This window comes from Aquila chrysaetos, chromosome 12 (genome assembly GCF_900496995.4).
Source record: "Aquila chrysaetos chrysaetos chromosome 12, bAquChr1.4, whole genome shotgun sequence".
Classification (NCBI taxonomy): Eukaryota; Metazoa; Chordata; class Aves; order Accipitriformes; family Accipitridae; genus Aquila; species Aquila chrysaetos.
Genome location: NC_044015.1, coordinates 39,598,251 through 39,617,873, shown reverse-complemented (window position 1 = coordinate 39,617,873; position 19,623 = coordinate 39,598,251). Strand labels below are relative to the sequence as shown.

Here is a 19,623-nt window from a genome sequence, read left to right as displayed (position 1 = left end):
ACACAAACTTTAGCCCAGAAGACTACAAGAAAATCCTTCAAAATAACCAAGAGAAAAGCCAAACATGGAACATTATGTGTAAAAGTGTTCCTGCAAAATCTCCAATCTCATTGTTTAGCACATGCAAGGATGAAAAAACCCAACCCCACATGCAAATTTCATATCTAACTTTATCCCCCTTTTTAAAAAAAGATACCTTTTCTGTTGTCCTATTTAAAAAGATGTAGTTATGGCAAAAGCACAAAAGGATACCTAAAGTTGTATAAAGCTGCTCCAAGCAATGCAGAAATTATTGTGTTCAGCCTCAAAGGTGGCTTTTACATTTCATTGGCTTCTGAAATGTATTTAGCTGCATCTCTTCATGTGTAATAACTAGTATTTGTACAGATGATGTAAGAGGTGGGTCATGCAAGTGAATATGCCTGAAAATATTATGATTATAGTGTCAGTACTGTTTTCAAAATTGAATATTAATAACCAAAGTAGCTAAAGGCTACATAGTTAAGCCTACAAGAGATATTCACGTTTAGCCTCTTGATTTTTATTTGATTTTTTTTTTTTTTTAAAATCCTGGTTTTGGATTAAACTTTTTCAGTTCTACCTCTGTTCAAGTAGAATATACTGTAAAAACAAATGCCTAAAACAAGACAATACCTTTTGTTGTTCTGAACTAAAACCAGGTAAAAAGTTTGAAAGCTACAACTTGGCATGCTGTTAGTAATCCTTACTAAGAACAGACACCTTTGGTAAATTTAAAATATAAACAGGTTTTAACAAAATTGCAGTCATTTTGCTGTATTTCTTTTGAAGCCCCAATCCTTCCCCTGTATTTACATTTCTCTAGAATAGTCCAGCACTAGGGGAGGTGATGCTCAGTGTCTCGGGAACATGAAATCTGCTGCAAACTGGACAGTCCTTCTCTGTTAAGAAATGGCTTCTCATCTTTTGGTCCCTTCTTATGGAATTTAGTATTAACTTCAGAGCAAGACAGTCTATTTTGCAAGGTGTTCACCTCTGGGGCTTATTTATTCTTTGACCTCAATGTTAAGGCCATTAAGCAAAGGTGATTCTTAGAACAGAGGTAGCTTAATGTCTATCCATTGGGAAGGATGTAGGGATTGTGGCCTTTAATTTTTGACCTTCATTGTAGATTGTGGTCCTAATCCTTTGATTGCAGAATTGTTAAAAAGTATATATGGCAGTTGGCAAAAATCTTAATGTTCCAGTAAATGCAAAAGCCATAAATTCAGCTGCTGACCTTTTCCATCCAGGTCACATGTGACACCTACTGGAGTTTGTCAGGCTGTGTGGAATTTATGGAGCTCATATAGGTATCATCAGCTGCGAAAGCTGAACTTCCATGAAATGTCTTTCAAATGCACTTCCAAAACCCTTGTAAAAAGTCAGTATGTCTTTTTTTAAGGGTATACATTCTACACGCATTTTAAAAGGTCTCATCATGCCATCTCTGCAAATCTTCAACACTTAGGAAACTTCAGCTCTTAAATTATTACTCTTTACAAAATAGAGAAATCAGGCCAGGCATGTAATTGTTGTGATTACCAACTTCCAACAACCCCTTTCCAAGCCTACAGAATACACTGAACCTCCGCGCGCGCCTTTCTTTCTCATGTGCATCTCTCTGCCCCTCTCTGAAATCAATGGTATTGATGGTGTATTGTCAGTCAGGGAAATGTGATTTGATAGTACCCTAAAGCAGTTGCAAAAGAAGGAAAGGAATACAAAACCTACTCAGGTCCACACCGTGAGCGCGAGATCAATGTTTTCAATAATACGTTTGCCGCCATGTAGCACCCTAACTGTCGCAATTAATAATGTAGAAGGAGCTGATTAACTTAAGTAAAGTGCTCTCCACTGTGTAAACACATGAAGATCTATAGGGCAAAAGAGGAAAGAACGAACAAAACGTCATTTTTATATTTTATGTGGACACATTCTTGCTTTCTATTCTGCTCTTGTAACAATTACTGTACTAGCCACTCTGACAGAGTCAATAAATCGATCTGGGACCTGATGCAGCAGTGAGGCAGACTAATCCAATACAGCATTATCTGCAATGGAGGTTGGGGGCGGGCGTGGGGTGGCCAGGAAATCGGCCAAGTCAAGTAAATGCAGTAAGAGACACATAACTATAATCTTGCCTTATACTTGTTTGTTTGATTTGTGTGTGTGTGTACCTGTGCACGTGTGTATCTGAACAACTGTGCAGCTCTGCAGGAGGAAAGCGCTCTGCCCATGCTGCATCTCCAAAGTCCTTACAATATCCAAAGTCTTTATGATGCTCCAGCTCGTCACAGGACTCTGTGGTTCAGCGAGGATCAGCACCCACTCTGCTTTAAGCATGTGAGATTAAAGTGGCCGATGAATTTAAAGATCTGATGACTCTCTGCCCCACCACACCAAAGTCAGTACCTGCTCCCTCTCTCGACTGCGCCCACCACAACAGCGGCAAGAGCTGCTGCTTTGTCCATTGAAAAACAAATCTGGGAGCCCCCTTCCATGTACTCTGTACCTGTGAACAGAGGAACTGTCACCTTTTGTCAGCTTAAATGGTCACTTGGGCCTGGTATTATGTCTGTGACAGTGGCTGTACTTCTCTTGGGAGGAAGATGCAAGAATCCCTATAAAGGAGATGGACCAAAATGATTTGGCCCGAGGGGAAGCTTCTTCCCAGCCCCATGCAGTAAGTGGTAGGCCTTGTAAATCCATGTTAGCGGGGAATATGAGATTGAAAAAATAAAAATAAAAGAAAGTTTCCTGCTGAATGGAAAAAAGAAAACTGTTTTTTGGCAGAAGTTCTTCAAGAAGGAGAACATAGGCCATTGTTATTATGAAGACTTTTCAATGAAAACACAGAAAATCATTGCCTTTTAGAGTAATTGTTTAGCTAAAGAAAGGTTACACAGCTTGTAGAGAATTTAGTAAGAAATTAAATCTCTCCAGCTCATTCATCATATTTCTGCATTTGCCAACTCTTCCCACCAGGCCCACACTTACTTCTTCTCTCTCTTCTCCCCTACTGTGGAGCATAAGTAATGGCCATAAAACCCACAGAAAGGGTGCCTTACGCACAGGCTTCCTGTTTATTGTAAGGAGGGGGAAAAACTGCTATGAGTTTAATTGCTTAGTTTGGCAAATTCGTCTATGTCCATTGTAAATAATTGTACGCTATATCTATTGGAAATAGGATGCTTAGTGTTAGTTTCCAAAAAAAAGTCTGAACTGCTCACCGGAGCCCGCAAGGAGGAGGAAGAAAAAGCAGAGGAAAAAGGATCCCCCCTGCTGAGGACTAACCCAGGCATTTCTGGACTGATTTGGCTCCAACCCACTTTGAAGATAAGGCCACGTAACAGTACTGGGAAGTTGTCTATGAATCTTTACCTTTATAGTGCGACACGTGCTTTCTTCTTGAGGTATACCGTTCTCTGCCGCTGTTTAAGAACTGATCTGAGAGTGAAATTTCATACCCTCTGTGCAAAAGCTCAATTAAAGGGGCTTTGTGCACTGAGCTGAGCAGGCAGTGAAGGGAATGGGAGCTGGGGAGTGACCCTGATTTCTGGCCACCTTTGTATCTCCTCTCTGTGGAGCACACTCTGGACTGTCATTAGCAACTGTGATCAGAGCAGCACGGTCACACTCATGCTGCACTGGGGACGGGTGGCTATGGAGCTATTATGTGATCAGGGGCACATCAAGAGCACCACGACCGCATGCGGGCTCTTTGCTCCCATCATGGTAGAACCATCTCAATTTTAGCTCAGCAAAGGATTCAGCCAACATTTCCTTGACTAATTTCAACAAAAGAGAAGAGCGAGTTTAATACAGCCAAACACAAAGCAAAGGCAGGATCTGAAATCTTCTTTCAGCTTCCCAGGGTCTGAGACTTGCTGATGCTTCATAGAGATTGACACTGTATTTTCTATGCATACTCTCTCTAGACTCATACTACATTTTTAGAGCCATCTCCAGGCCACCCTCAAGATTAGGCCAGTATAGCTGCTTCCTGGGTGGAAGATGAAAGACAGCACCAATATTAAGGTCACATATCAGTCGCTTGGTGCCACTGGTTCTGCAGCAAAACACTTTTTGCTCAGGGATCAGAACTTTCAGTGGTCATAATAGGGCTTAAGCCCACAAAAGCCCATCCTTCTTCAATGCCCTTCAGCCCAGGCAATTACTATAAATTAAGTGGTCACACACACAGCCTTCTCTTCTCACACGCTCAACTGTTCATTGTAATGGTTCTGTTTCTGATCTCTGTTTTGGGTCTCCCATTTCTTACATGTATGGTAAATGTCTAGCAGGAAAGTGATCCATGAGGGTATAATGCCCACATAGGCTCAGGAGCAATCTAAACTTCAGACGGCACTTCGGGCACTGTGTAACTCTGCTCCAGGTGTCAGAGGAGAGCAGCCCTCGCTTCCCATTGCTGACATGGGAAAGTTCACAGATCCCTGCTGGGTTTGGAAGGAAAGCAGTCCCTCTAACTTCAGCAGCTCTAGAAAGTTGCAGTCCCACACCCCAAAACTGTTTTTTTATACCTAGTCTCTGCAAATTTCAGTTCTTTACCCAAGAGAGGCATTATTCCTGCATGCAGATGGTGTCCTGAACCTGCCACTACGTTTCCTGCCATGGGCCAAGAGAAGGAAAGGGGCTTAAAAGTGCTTTGCAGCTTAGGTTTCTTCCAAAGCCACATGTGCTGGCCTAGGGAGGTTACTTTATGGAATATATAATTCTCAGGCGGCTGAACTGATTTGAACAAATGCTTCCAAATTAGTGTTCTTCATCTTCATTCACGCTCAAACACAAGCGGTGCATTCAGCCTTGAGGATAAGTATTCTTATCCCGGGGAGGACAAGTCACCTAAGCAACAAGTAGCACTGACCCGGCTTATAAATAGTTCTGCTCAGAACCCCCAAAATAAAAGGCCTGATCTTGTTCCTGCAGCCTCTCGTGTTCTCTGCACGTCTACTGCAATGTACGAGCCACACGCACCCCTTCCTTAACAGTTTTTCTGAACACAAACTGCTCCGCGAAGTGAAGTGGTGGCTCAGCTGTTAGCACGCTGCGGCAATACCACGAAATCCTGACCTTACCCTTCCTCCTCGAGGGCCAGCAGGTGCTGCCTGTCTGACCAGAGCCATTCCTGGGCACTGGGAAATGGGAGAAAGACAGAAGGGTGCAGCGGCAGAAAAGGACAGGCAGCTTGTGGTACGCTTTAATAAAGCACATCGACACGAGCTGTGCGTGAGTCTGGCGGGTCTGTGTCCCTTTCTGACGGTGCAAAGGGCAGGGCAGTGTGGCAGGGGTTCAGTGCGAAGCAAAAATGGAAAATCCCCGTGAAGTGAGGCACATGCTTTATTTGTCAAAAGAAAAATGTGTGCACTGGTTTCTTTCTTCCATAGGGTGGCAATGGAACCTGGGCACAAAACAGCTAGGCGGTTTCAGCTGCAGGAGCGATAGCTCTGGAGGAACTGCATTAGCTTCCTATTCAAGGTGCTGACTTTGATCTATGAATCCTATACGCTTTTGGGCCTTGCTACCTGCGAGACTGCTTCCCTGCCTCCCCCCTGCCTGTGCTCCCTCCAGCCGCGGTGAGGGGCATCACCTGCACTACACTCCTCCGAATTAAGTGTCTAGGCAGCAGTGACTGGCTGTTATCACAGAAGGACCATCTACTCTGGAATTTGCCTCCCTCCCTAGTCTGACAGAGCTCACATCTGCTAACCTACAGGACACAGCATAAAGCTCATTTTTTTCTCGTGCCCTTTGTTTTAAAGTGCTGCCAGTGAAAAATTGCAGCTTGCAGTTTGCTTTCTAAAAGGATTGTGGGGAAGTGAAATAGTCTTTCCCTTGTCTCTCGAAAAGAAAGTAATTGTACAATTAGGTTTGTATATGCACCTGAGGCATAAGGTGGTTTTTTAGAGATAAATAAAAGCCTAAAAGAAGAAGCTACAAAGATACTGCTGTCTAATTCAGGAAAGGCAGAGAACAGGAACAGATACAAAGAAGTTAGCAATTTCCTTATACTATAAACATTTTGCTAAACTTCAGTAATTTTCCCCCCTAACTTACTATGGGGCAGCATTACTCTTTCATAGATGTGTTTCACAGCGTGCACTTTTGTACCTGGTCTTTATAAGGCTGGCAGCAAGAGCATGGCTGCGTTTCTGAGCTTGCTGGTTTTCGTACTTGTCATTTTGCTGCCTAGATAAGCTGCTTTGACTTTTGGGGTTTTTCTTTATCACGGTGTGCTAGGTAAGTTATGGGCCTTTTGTTTCAATTGCTTTGTGTTATAAAGGATGAGCTCTATCTAGAGCACTGTTGTAGCTGAGTGGCTCTAGGGCCCCACCAGGGCAAGTGTGAAAAGGCAAGACCTTGGCTTACTATCCATGATCGGACTGTAGCTTTGGGATCCTGCAAAGGCAGAAGCAGGAGGAGCTTCTACTTCTGTTCTAGAAAATAGTTTTATCTTTTCCTAGAGAAAGGTAAGGGAATAAATAATTGGTTTTGCGCTTAACTAAGTTTTAGAAACTAGCTGGGATGGATCTGATATAAAGCTTGTTTACATTAGAGAGGGATTTTTCCTGAAACAGCTGGTCAAGAGGGTGCATGATACACTTTCTCCCTTAAGCAGAGGAGAAAACCATTTAGTTTCTCACGGGTGGTAAAGCAGTTGATCCTCTGCCTGGGTGCCTGCAGTGGGAGGCGGTTTCTGTTCTGTGCATCCTCGTAACCTTACTGTGTAAGGCACACGGGCTACTGGCAGGTAGGAGTGATTAGATGGAGCAGGCATGTGTTGCTCAGGAGCTGTTTTTAGCATCCTAAGTACAATTTCCAGGAAGATGTAGGGTAAGTAGGTGGCAAACAGGACTCAGCCTAGTAAACAATGTTTAGTGTGAAGTGGAGCTGCAGCACACTGAATACGTATGATCCCTAAAGGAATTTTGTACTATAGAGCAAAGTGAGAGCATCAGAGATCAGCAAACACCGTTTAGAGCGGCGAGCGACAACGCAAAATCCAGTCACAAAGAGCAGGTTGCTAGTTTAGTGTTACCGGCTGCACGTACTCTGAGTGCATATCCTGTGTTTCACAATTACTTTTATCGCTTGGTTAGGATAAAAAACCCCCCAAAACTCAGAACCCTTTATTCTTTATTAGCATTGTTGCTACTGATAGGCTAGTCCCTAATTAATGTGATGGTACTTTCCCATTCCTCCACCATTCTCCTTATTACAAGTCCTTGGCAATACGAGAGACGTATCTATTACTTAGTCATGAGGTATCTAGACCAGCTTGCTTTTGAAACTAAAGACTGTGTACCCCAGGCATACTGTATTTCTGATTTGCATACGGAAAAGGCAGTTAAAAAGCTGATGCCCCCATATTGCTTGCGAGTCAAGTAGCAAAAGTAAATGATTTATCAAGCAAAGGTTACAACACCTGTGCCTTTTTGTCAACATATACAGAGGATGCCAAGTGAAGTGTTTCTTCTAATAGCTCAAACAGAAATTTAGATTCAAATAACCCCCCAGATAGGACAATTATGCGGTGAGCCGCTGGAGTGGCAGAGTGATGGATGGGGTAAGCAGAGGCACTGTATGAAAAAACAAGACAACTGAAAAGTTTTGAAGCTGCTAAAACCAGACAAAGCCAACAGCCCTTTTGGGCCTTTTGTTCCTGAATCAGAAGTACTGACTTAAACCAGTTTATTTCCTGGTCTCTTCTGTCACGGAGTTGTCATCCTGCTACAACCTTTGTTGACACAGGAAGACGGCCTTTTTCTAAATAAAATATTATATAAATTCTATAAAATTCCTTTAAGGGATTATATTTGAAGCAATGTCACATAAATCAGAACATGCTGCTAATGGAAATGTCTACTGCTAATTTTTATAATGCCCATTATGAAAGGCATGTGCTGGTTTTGGTTGTTTAAAAACAGCCCAGGACAGAATGATCCTTGCTCAAACCCAGCCATGCTGTTGTACATTTGTCTGCGATTTTATTCCAATGTTCTGTGAAAGCCTGTGAATGCCCATGTATGGGAAATGCGACTTCTGCTGAACGGCGCTGCCACATCCCTGTGCACAGACTCACTTTTGCAGCATTTTAAGACTAATAACGATGCTGTGTAACTAGTGCCTGCAGTCAAATGACCCACCAATTGGAAGAGAAAATCAGGGCCACCAAAAAGCTGACCATAGTGTTTTCTTATAGCTTGTAGCTGGACCATAATTTTAAAAAAGCAGATGTTCAGATACAGTCTTCATTTTTATTTTGTTGTTCCAGCAGTAAAGAGTTGCTCAACCCTTATATTTAAGCTCAACTTTCAGAAGCTCTGAATGTTCACTGCTTCCTCTTGTCTAAGGGAGCTGTGTGGCCTGGCAGTTAGTGGTCCTCAGGACCCATATCTTAGGCTGACTCTGAATGTACTATAAAAATCCTGACGGAAAGCAGCCACCCCAGCTGCTTTTAATAACACAGTCCTATGTGTTTTTATATTTTCATTTCACAAATGTCCTAAGTGATCGTCCTATACACGAATGCCCTGCAAGAAGAGTACAAAAGCATGTCTTTGTTTAGGGGAATGCTAAGTAAATCCCAAATTATTGCAGTTGTTAGTATTTTTACCTCACTTCTCTGATTTAAAACACAGTCAACTTCAGAGTTGTTTCATGAATAAGTAGTGAGTTTTGCTGATAAATTATATATTTAGTATCAAGTGGGTTGTGGTGGTGTAATGATGTATAGACGAAGTACGGAGATGCAGCTGGAGTCAGAGACTGGAAGTCAGTCTCCTTACCCACTGCAGCATGTTTGACTTTAATTGAAAGCTGTGCTTGGGTATTGTTTTTCACTGTACAGCATTGTTATTCACTATACTGCATTACATAGAAGCACTTAAAGTAAGGCTAGAGCACTTTAAAATGATTTAAGTCATAAATAAGGAGGATAAAAGTTTACAGTCAACAAACTTATCTGGGAAACGTAGACTGCAGAATGCAAATAAGTTTAAAATATTTTGGAGACTTAATACTGTTGTGTCTGACTACATAATCAGTTTACCAACTAGTAGTTTTTCAAGTCTTCTGGAAAAGGTAAGTAGCATTCTCCAAAGGGTTTCAAGTTTCCTGAGCTATGAAGGAAAAGACCAAATGCTTAAGGACTTTAACAGTATACCTTAACATTCCTGTTTCGCGATTTCAGCATGTTTGTGTATATTCCAGTTGTGTCCAAAACAACTGGAGAAATACGATTTAAATGTGAAGGCGCATGAAAACTTGTCACGTACATGAACCAAATAAAGGAAGAGGCCTGAAAAGTGGGGTGCAGGCTGCATTTTGTTAAGGCATGAAAAAAAATCAGAACCGGATGGGTTAAAACCCCACTCTGCAGTGCTGGTGTACTTTCTATGACCCTATTTAATGCAGAGAAGGTTTGAGATTCGATGTAGTTTAACCTGTGCTGTCGACAGAGCTATAAACTAAAGCCCCTAACAAATTGTACACAAAGAACAGATAGCAAGAAAACGCATTGTGTTCACAGGCATCTGATTGCAGCCCTGTAAACTGAAAATCTTTGGTAATGGGTGACTTGTGTTTCATTGACAGCATAGGCGCTGAAGCCATCGCAACGAGGAGTCTGTCTTCATGCATATACTGGACTGTGGCATGTGACAGCCATTCTTATTCATAATTATTCAGATGCATATAAACGATTTGAAAGAACTTACAAGACCTAAGAGGAGTATTCCCCAATTTGCTAGCTATTTGAATTACTACTTTTTAGTCATCACAACCAGCTCAAACCAAAATTGCAAATATTTCTTGCTGTTGACCTTTAAAAGAATTGTAACGTAGTCAAGCAATCACTTAAAACTACAAACTACAGTTGTCCTAGAACACTAGTTCTGCTCACTTTTTTATACCTTCTCCCCCATGATAACGTGATATTAAGCACAGACTTAATTTTTTCAACATCTGGCTCAAATTAGCTGCTAACAAAACTGCCAACAACTATTTTCTTAATCGACCCTGGGAATTTGATACAGCTTGGAAAAAGCACATTTAAACCTCGTCCTTCTCCTAAAGAAACACAAATGTTTACTTGAGCTTCTGATTTGACCATAGCAGGACGATGAATTCAGTTAACCCAGCTTTATAGGCCTGCCTCAACTGGACTTTTTTCTCTTTGTGTAAGGAAACAGATGTGCTCGCAATTACAAAATCTCCTGCTCGCTCAAAGCCCACCATGCAAATGGCCAACCAGGAATTTGAGTCTATTTTTTTACACGGAAGTCACTGGAGAAGTCTCCCGTTGTATCTGGTGGGGGATTGAGGTGCACTGTTACCTGATGGGTCTCTCTGAGCTCCTTTCGCATATGCATTTAAATGCACTGCCTAGGGAACAGGTTGGAGCGAAAGTCTTTGAAAACCCAGCGCTAGAGGAAAAAACTGTGCGCTAGAAGCCAATATCTTAGAAAGCAAGAGAGATCTTTCCAGTTACGAAAGCAGAGTTATTACTACATAAGCCCAAAAAAACACAACAGACAAACAAACTGCAAGTGACATTTCACTGTAGTTACTGAGACCATGTGGGTGAAGTGACAGCGGCAATGCAGCTGGCTCCGCGGGGACACGTTAGAGTACACTGAAGAAGAAGAGGCTGCAGGCATACAGAGAAGTCGAAAGCGGCCCACCTGAGTCTGTTGAGGGATATTTACAAAGCTTGGATCCCGTGGTCCAACACTGACGAATCGGTTTGCGGGGGAGGTGCTGGGTGTCGAGTAGGCTGTGAAGGGAAGGGACACATGCGTTGAGGAAGCGGCACTAGATTGCACACGAACAACACCAAAACACACTGTCTCAGAGCCACCTAAGCAGATGTTTAACATAGAAATGTGCAAACGTTTTAGAGAGCGAGAGTTTGGTTTTAGACACTGGAAAGGTTCGGTCTTAATGATGGGGATATAAACACGCAGGGGACCGGGCTGCTCCGTGCGAGGCGGGACGGCAACGACGTGCGCTCAGGGAGAGATGTGCTGGGGTCACCTGCGCGGCTCTCCATCCCAGAGGAGAACCGCGGCACGCCTTTCCATGCTGGGATAGCACAAGAGACTTCTGTACGGCCGGGTATTGCCTGACTGTTTTCACTCAAATATGCGGTACCTCTGGTTTTAATGGAGTTTTGCATAGCACTGAATTTACTAAAGTGCTTATTAACAGAATCAGACCCTTATTTCATGCTAATCCAGCATTCTCTCTCGATATAAAGTTTTGGTTTTCATACTGCTGTGGTCTGCACTCTCTAAAATGTTCACTTGATGTGTTTGAAAAACTAGGAAGATCCTTTCGGTAAAAAATTAATGGGTTGCAGTTTCACTGGGGTGGTAAGTGCAATCAGTCTGAAGGCTGAAGCTGCCTTTAAAAACTGGAGTGGCTCCCATAAATGTAAAGCTATTAAATGCAATGCAAGCCAAGAACCCAGATTACTTCCAAACTTGAAGTACTGTAATGATTTTATTGTTGCATTATATTCTCCACTACAACTGTCCACAATGCCACGCACTTCCACATCCAAAAGCTTTCAATGCATTTTCAGTCTTCCTCTCATTTGAAAATCCCCCATGCGATCTTCTCCCTTGTTCAGTTTTTTGCAAGTTCAGACCTAAATTCAAATAACCCAAATAGATGCCTTAATACAAACAGTGATTCTGTCTATTTTAAATATATTTATGGGAATGAATTCTGCTGAATAAAATCCCCAGACAACCTAACTATCCAATGAAGAGACAAAAAACAATGTTAAAAGGAAAGTTACTTGCCAAATTCCAGTCAGGCTAAATATAATGTTCAGGCCTCAACATTACAGAAAAATAAAGCGAGTTAAGAGTCAGAAAATACACTGGGTTGTCTGTGTAGATGAAAGCCTGTTGCCTTTCTGAGGCAAAATGTTCAGTGAAGAGGCATTACATTGGAGGAGCCTTTGGTTTAAAACTGTACTGAATCGGACCAATGCTCCACCTTATCCATTGCCCTCTCTCTTACAGAGGCCATCAGCAGATGCACAGGGAGGAGTCAAAACAGGTCACATATTTACTTTCTCATATTCTTCCCCACCCTCTGATTATTCTCAGCTCAGGGATTCCCTGTATTTAATGGCCCGCAAGGGATTTCTCATTGATGAATGCCCAATCTGCCCTTGAACCCATGCAAACATTCTGCATCCCACAAAGCCCTTTGGCGAGGAGTTCTCAAGTTTACGAGCATGCAGAACCGCATCCTTCCCTTCCTTCTCTACCCAAGTCTCACAAGCGTCTCACGATGCCTCCTAATTCTTACCCTGAAATCACCCCAGAAACTGCACATCTTCATTTCTTACTGATCTGAGCGGACATAAGGCACTCCTGACTTCTAAGAATGAATTCTTCCCAGTTGTTTCTGGTGAGGTGAGCTTTCCTCCCCAAAAAGCTAACACTTTGCTAGTAATTGCAAAAATCATGCAAGGAACACCTTTCCTTCACAAAGATTTAAAGGAATTTTTGAGTGCACTAATTCATCTTTCCAAGATGATTTTGCAAATTGCAGTGCGGCTTGCATATTAGAGTATGAACAGGTACACTGGTTGTTACTCATATCTGCAAATCAAGGAAGAAATGAACTGAGCAGATTTGGTGAGATATTCCCCTTGCCTTTTTTCCATGTTAATTTGCTTAATAATTCAAAGAAGCCACAAATTTGCAAAGGGTAAATCTCTGTTGCTAGTGCCACGTATTAAGATTCTTCTGTACTGTTTTATGGTGTTTTTTTTTTTTAACTAACTACTGAACCCTATGTTGTGCAAGACTAAAAAATCCTTCTGCAGTAGGGAAAATTAACTTAAAGCTCAAAAATCAAACATCTGTTGTTTGGTTCTTCTGGTCTACTTTTAGGAAAGCAGAATGAGTGGAGAGGCCATTTAATCCCTTGGAGCAGGTAAGTTCCACTCAGAAGGGAAGGAACTCAAGATCTTGTTTACGGTTCCCTGTTGGCAGATACTTTTCCTGTGATATTTGGTAGAAAATCAAAGGGAAACCATCAGAACGCTGTCTTAAATGGTTTCTCTGTTCAAACAAAAATTCTAAAGCATTTGAAAACTGTATAATATGCACAAAAGTCCCCTCAAACCTTGCTGGGTGAATTACTATGTATACCTTTCTTCTGTAATGCTCCAAACTATGTTTAACTTGCTTTCTGAAAATACTCAGATGTCAGCTTGGTATTTCCTTAAGGTCATATAACTACATTGCTAGAGCCAAGAAGTGACCAAAACTACATATATGCAGAGCAGGCTTTACACTGGACTCTCCCAAGATGCTAGTCTCACTTCACTGTAAAATGTCACGAGATGTTTGCGGATTGTAAGGGGCCATTTTGGCTCAGAATATTAAGTTGACATGGAATACACATTAGCAGTGACTCCTGTTACGGTGAAATTTGGTTCAGAAAAGGGAGCAGTACTGAGTGTTGCTTAGACTACCACCAACATGGCTTCTAGCCATATCTTACTGTCTTCATATAAATACCCTTGTTTGACATGGAGGTGGGATTCCTGGAAGTCTTACCACTTCTGATCCCTGTACTCTGTTCTCAGATTAGGATGGGGCAAACTGCTCTCACTGGTTAAAGCTGGGTCATACTATATTTTAGTATACATAGGCTAAGCCTGTGGTGGGGTCTTCAAACTCCTTTTTAGGAAAGGGAAAAGCCAAAGCATGGAAAAGAACAGAAGCCAGGTCTCTTAGGCAGATCTTCTCCTGATCTTTATCACCTTTGCTTCCTGGGAATTGCATAGATCTACACTAGTTTACACTAGCTGATAGCTGGCCCGTTGGGCTTGAATAGAAACCTCTTCCTGCCCAGCCTAGTCTTCCTGCTACTGGAATTCACTAAGGATCGTTTGCAACATCATAGCCCATAGCCAAGGAAATGAATGTGATGCCACAAATTTGCTATGATGCTTCACTTCAGGAACAAGCAAAACAGGAGCTGGCAGAGAAAGAACATTTGCTCACACAGACAGCTTTGATATTTAGCCAAAATGGCAAGAAATTGTATGAAAGACAAGACAAACAAACAGTTTTGGGAATGTCATGTATTTTAAAGTTGCCTGCAGTAGGAGAATGTTAATTTAAAATATACTTTCCTGAAATAGTTTCTATTAAGTATAGGTGTGTGTCATTTATCAGACAGTTCTGGATTAAAAGGATAAACTTTTGGTTGGTAAAGATGATTTGGGTGAACGATAACCTAATGTACCACTAGGTCTCTCTTTTACAGACCAAGATGACAGGTACATGTGCTTGATATGATGAGCTGTACTGTTTCACAAAGGACTAGGAGTCAGTTTAGCCACCGTGCGGTTGTAGTGAGAGAATTAACCATAGGAACGTGGTGCAATACAGCTTTTCCTACCGCAATGCATTCTGCAGCTGAGTATCTGAGAGGGAACTGCAAATTCTAACAAATTAAATGATACAGTCATCACCCTCTTTTTTATGGATGGGGAAAGGAGTGAACAGAAAGCTAAAATGGCTTGCCCAGAGGGTGCTCAGTCAATGCATAGCAGAGAGCGGGAGAGAAATCCAATCTGATTATGAATCCAATACTATAGGCACAAGATCATTCTTCCCATCCTGACACAACTGCTGTTTAACACGAAAACTCCTTTGTGCAAAGGGACATTAACTGATAACGATCTTGCCCGACAAGGGAAAATAGCTAAGTTTCTCCCCATGTAGAGTTGTGAACCTTAGAAAATTACATTTAGTTTAAAAGTGCTCATTAAAAATCATGGTGTACAGGATGGCAGTATCTTAGACTCTGCATCGGAATGAGGGCCACAGATTCTAACACTCAGATTCAGTTATGATAGTGATAAAGTCCAACTGGCATGTAGTAGAGGTGGTGTTTTCTTTGGGCAATGAGATAGTAAACCCAGAAACTGTCAAGTTCAAGAAAATATTGTGTTGTGTTTGTTATGGGTTACCAACCAAACAAAATCAAGAAGAGATCTGAGATAAGATAATTTTGGGACTGCTTCTGATATCAAGGATGTGTTCTATTGAAAAGGCTTTTTATGGAGGAAAAATGAACCCTCCCAAACCTCATGAATCCCATCTCCATTGTGTCATCTCACTGAGGAAAATGCTGGCTTTCCAAAGGGATAGGATTCGCAGCTGAAATTTTCAACTCCCAGAGCATGCCTGGCCACCCAGTAGTGGCAAATCCCCGATGTGCATCTCCAGGGGCTCTTCCTTCCTTGGACAGCACTAATGTTCATGTTTTGGTTAATGTCACAGCTGGAGAGTTTCACTATTGCTCTGAGAATCATTAACCACCTTGTTGTGATTTTTAGCTCGCATTCCCAGGAGGCCATGCTGTATTGAACAGCTGCTCCTGGCTCCTGCACCCCTCAGGAGGGCCATATTCCAATTTTTGGTAGGGCCGTAACTGTATTCTGTTTCTGCAGAGGGCTTTCTGCTAGACCAAAAAAGGAAAGGAGAACGGAGCAAATGCCAACCCCTTTCACTCCATTTGCCTGGGGGGGGCTTCATTCTCCTCCACACAGCTAAGGAGAGAGTCTGGCCAAAATCTAACATCACTCCTGCCTTTGTTGCATAAGTGACTTTCCAATATCCTAAAGCTCTGCAGGGCAGTCAGCCATAACCCAGCGACACTCCCAGAACCGGTGCACTCGAGCAGTTCGTAACCATGGAAAACACCTTTTTGTGCGGCTTTTATGAAACTCTGGTGAATCTGCACTTGCTATTTGAAGGCTAATATTTAGTTAAGGAAAAAACAAACACCGACGAAAATGGAGGGTTGGTACTGATTGACACACTAAATGGAGTCCAGTGGGCCCTTCTGGTAAACTCTCACTGCGAGGCTAGGAACTTTGGTTTGTTTTACGCTTTACGTGGCCAGCCACTTCCACTGGCTTTGGTATATATGTAATATTTTTTCTTACAAAATGTTTCCTATAATCTACTTTTCTGTAAAATTTGTCCCTAAATTAAATTATATGCTTCTTTACAACTCAAGTCACTATTATTCAAAACCCTTACCAAAAGGAAGATGCATGCCTGAATATGTACAGAACTATATGTTTAGACATCAGCGTAGCTAATTAACAAACAGTAATTATTTTCCTAATCTTTTGTTTAAATACCATTAACTGGCTGCTCTTGAGAAAACCTCGATTCCCAATTAACGTGGCAGCTGTCTGCTGAACACTGAGCCACAGTGACCAGCCTGAGCCGATACCGATGGGTGGTGTTCTGCAAACTTCAGCGGACAATGCCAGTTTTTATGCCAGCTGAGAATCAGGCCAGACGCACATTTAGCTTGTTTACATGATCACAGTATCATAAAAATTAAGTATTAAGATTACTGGTAAAATGATGTTGGGAATTTCTTTCTTTTAGACACCACACACTGCCAGTAAACTGAGTCACAACTGTAATGACAAATACACATTGACCTAGTTTCATTTTTCCCGGTTCTGAAGACAAGGAAATAGTAAGGCATTGCTGACTATATTCAGTGATAAATATGACTAAACATTAACCTTTTAGATTCCACCGCTGAATCTTATTGATAGGACTTAAAAGACGGTATCTCCTGTCAGAAAGCGTCAAAACTTCCTGATAGCACAAGTGTTGGTCTAAGGTCAGAAAGAGGAGTGGAGGGGAGGGAATGAATCAACTTCTTAGCTCAACAAAAATCTGCTGATCAGTTCTAGAAGTCCTGATTCTAGAAGATCATGTTCACAATCTTACCAGACTGTCTCATACTAAAACCCATTTTAATTTTGAAGCGAGCCAGAGCATCTTGCTGAGTTTGCAGTTGTGCACTATCGCGTAGCAGAAGGCAATGCAAAACTCCGAGAACTACCAGATTTTAAAAAAGCCCCCTGGAACCTGTGCAAATCTCCTGAACAGTATATAAAGCTTTAAAAATGTAGGCTTCACATGGTCTGAATAGTGAATACCTCTTTGCACATCAAGCAGTGGTTGCATATAGCATTTAAATAATAAGCTTGAAAAGCACACAAAGGGATTTGCTCTTTCGATTAGATTGATTTTTGTTTGTGGATGTTATTTGGACTCCCTTCACTGTGGAACAAGTCCCCTACAGTTGCCATTAAAGCACTGAAAGCTTCCCTTTTGTTTTTAAATGTCAGTTTGAGCATAGCTTCATTAAATCATTTCACAATTAACTCCCTGAACATCCAGACTTTTTTAAAGCATCAAACCCAGCTGAATTGCATTTGTTTCCCAGAAGAGTGGGTCCAAAGTGGTATCCCCAAGTGTGTATCCAGGAATTTGTATATTTGACTTGTGGCTACACAAAATACATATGGGAGCCGTGTGGGTGGTGGAGAGAAGATTAAAGCTTTCTCCCTGGGCCTAAGAAATACCATAGCTTCTTGCCCCAAATGCAGGGCTCGGGAACCAAGTCATAAGGGAAGGACGTCTGGGTTAATCTAGGAAGACTTATTCCCAAAAGAACTATAAATGAAGTGAACTCGAAAGAGTTGTTAGTTTAGCTCAGTATGTATAAGTAGCAATGTTTTCGATGAGGCTATCTGTCTGACTTCCATGTAGTATCTATCTTCTAAAGCCTGACTTGAGATACCCACTTGCCTCCTCGTGACAGTAAACAAGATCCCAAAAGTCCGAGGTCTGTGTCACAGCTTAGCTACTGGCCTTGATTTCTCTCATACGTGGTTATGTGAAATGCCAACAAAGTCAGAAATAAAACGGTAACCTTAAGCTAACTCTTTTCTCGTTAATATAGAAGCAGCTCAGAATTTTGTCCATCATATACAGAGTGGAGAGCTCTCCTGCTTCCCGAGAGCTAGTCCAGTCCTCATCTCTGAATAGCCGATAGACGGTGATCGCAGCACATTGCGCGCTGCTGTTAGCCCTTGGTTCCCGCTGCGTCTATACTTACTTGGAGAAGTGGGAGAGGTGGCCCCTCCTTCTGTTGATGTAGTTGGAGGTTTTGTGTCTGGCACTGGCAGAGGCACAGGCCTAGCCATTGGTGGCGGAGGTGGTGGTGGCAACATTGGGGTAGGAAGGAATGGATTGTGCACCTTGCCTTGGCTGCTACCATTGGGCTGCCAAAAAACAAGCAAACAAACAAAAATTATACTAAAAATCAGCTATTAGGAACCTCCAGCAATAACAATCTAGTTGAAAGCTATGTGCAATACATTTACAATTACTTGAGAAGTGGCAAAGAAAGTGCTGGGTCAAATTCTCCATTGACTTCAAGGAACTTTGTCTCAAACCCTGTGAACCTTGTGAAACTATGGAAATTCTCACTTTTAAACATTCGTCCTATTAGCAGCTGGTCTCAACTGCCCTGGATTAAATTCTACTACTCTTTACATTTCCTGCAGCCACTAACTCATGACCAGTGAGAGCTGAAGCAGTATTTTTGACTCCTTAAATCCCCGGTTTCGTGCCTCTGTTATACCCTTAGGATATCAGTGCCTAGGACTTGAGTGTAAATTTCTTAAAGATACTGCTCATTAAGAGAAAAAACAAGCATTTTTGGTGGTCTTAAAAGTCATGCTGATATCTTATTACAGGAAGATGAATGAGTATATATTAAAGTAACTGCTCTCCCACATCCCTTTTGAGTTAGCAATAGTGGAGCTCACAGTTTAGTTGCCATTAGGATCATATGGAGAAATGACTGAACTTAGAACTGCTTCATTTTACACATTGGGAAAAAAAAAACCCCTCCCTTAGTCTGGGATGTGCTCAGTCACAGGCAGAATGGGCCCAGATATACAAGTGTGGTCTTTCAGTTAATCACCAGAAAAACCTGTCCGTAAGTCAAAGTGTTTTCAAGTATCACAAAAACAAGAAGCAGGCTTAAAAAAAAAAGCCACCCCTTCCCCCAACTTGTTAAGTTTACATTTTAAACGTAACACAGCCTGGACACTTGAAAACCATACGGATAGATGCCAACTACCATTATAAAGAGAAAGTAGGACAGCCTGTGAATCAGGTGTTCCATTTTAGTGACAAAAATGATGAGATCACTTTCGACAGCACTCTACAAATTGATCTCACTGCAGTTCTTCTGGCACTGAGCATTGGCTTTTCCATTGATGATAAAAGCTCAGCTTTAAACACAGATCCATACTCTAAGTACTGCTAAAGAAAATAATATTTTAATTCCTGTTAGGCTTTCCATTAGCCTGAATTACTGGGGACAAAATACTTGTACTGGCAAACGCTTGGGACCTTATTTTCATTTCACCTGCTTTGGCACTGACAAAAGGCCTTAAAGTCATGTGGGTGCAAATCACACTTGTGCTAGAGCAAAAATGGTTCAGGGCATAAATAAGACTCAAATTCATCTGCATTTAACTTAACAGCACTCCCACTGACTTCAAAGACTGCAGTTACTAGTGTTTGCAGTAAGAAGCAATCCTTCAGGGATATTTATTTTTCCAACATCCAGTACCTTTAATAAACTAATATATTAGTGACATCTCTCAAACACTATCTTGTCTCACAATTAGGTCCCTTTCCTGCC

At 41.8% G+C, this 19,623-nt stretch overlaps 1 protein-coding gene across 12 annotated transcripts in view; it reads right to left on the bottom strand.

The window, feature by feature from the left end:
- NFIA (nuclear factor I A) overlaps positions 1–19,623 on the bottom strand; it is a 360,965-nt gene that overhangs the window by 19,269 nt on the left and 322,073 nt on the right. For 9 of the 12 annotated variants that reach the window (XM_030034252.2, XM_030034251.2, XM_030034254.2 and 6 more), the window contains 2 exons: positions 18,022–18,187; positions 10,725–10,816 (listed from right to left, as the gene is read on the bottom strand). In XM_030034252.2, coding sequence (XP_029890112.1) covers positions 10,725–10,816; positions 18,022–18,187 — 258 coding nt within the window. The remainder of the gene's footprint in view (positions 1–10,724; positions 10,817–18,021; positions 18,188–19,623) is intronic. The other 3 variants (XM_030034253.2, XM_030034263.2, XM_030034258.2) reach the window with 1 other exon arrangement.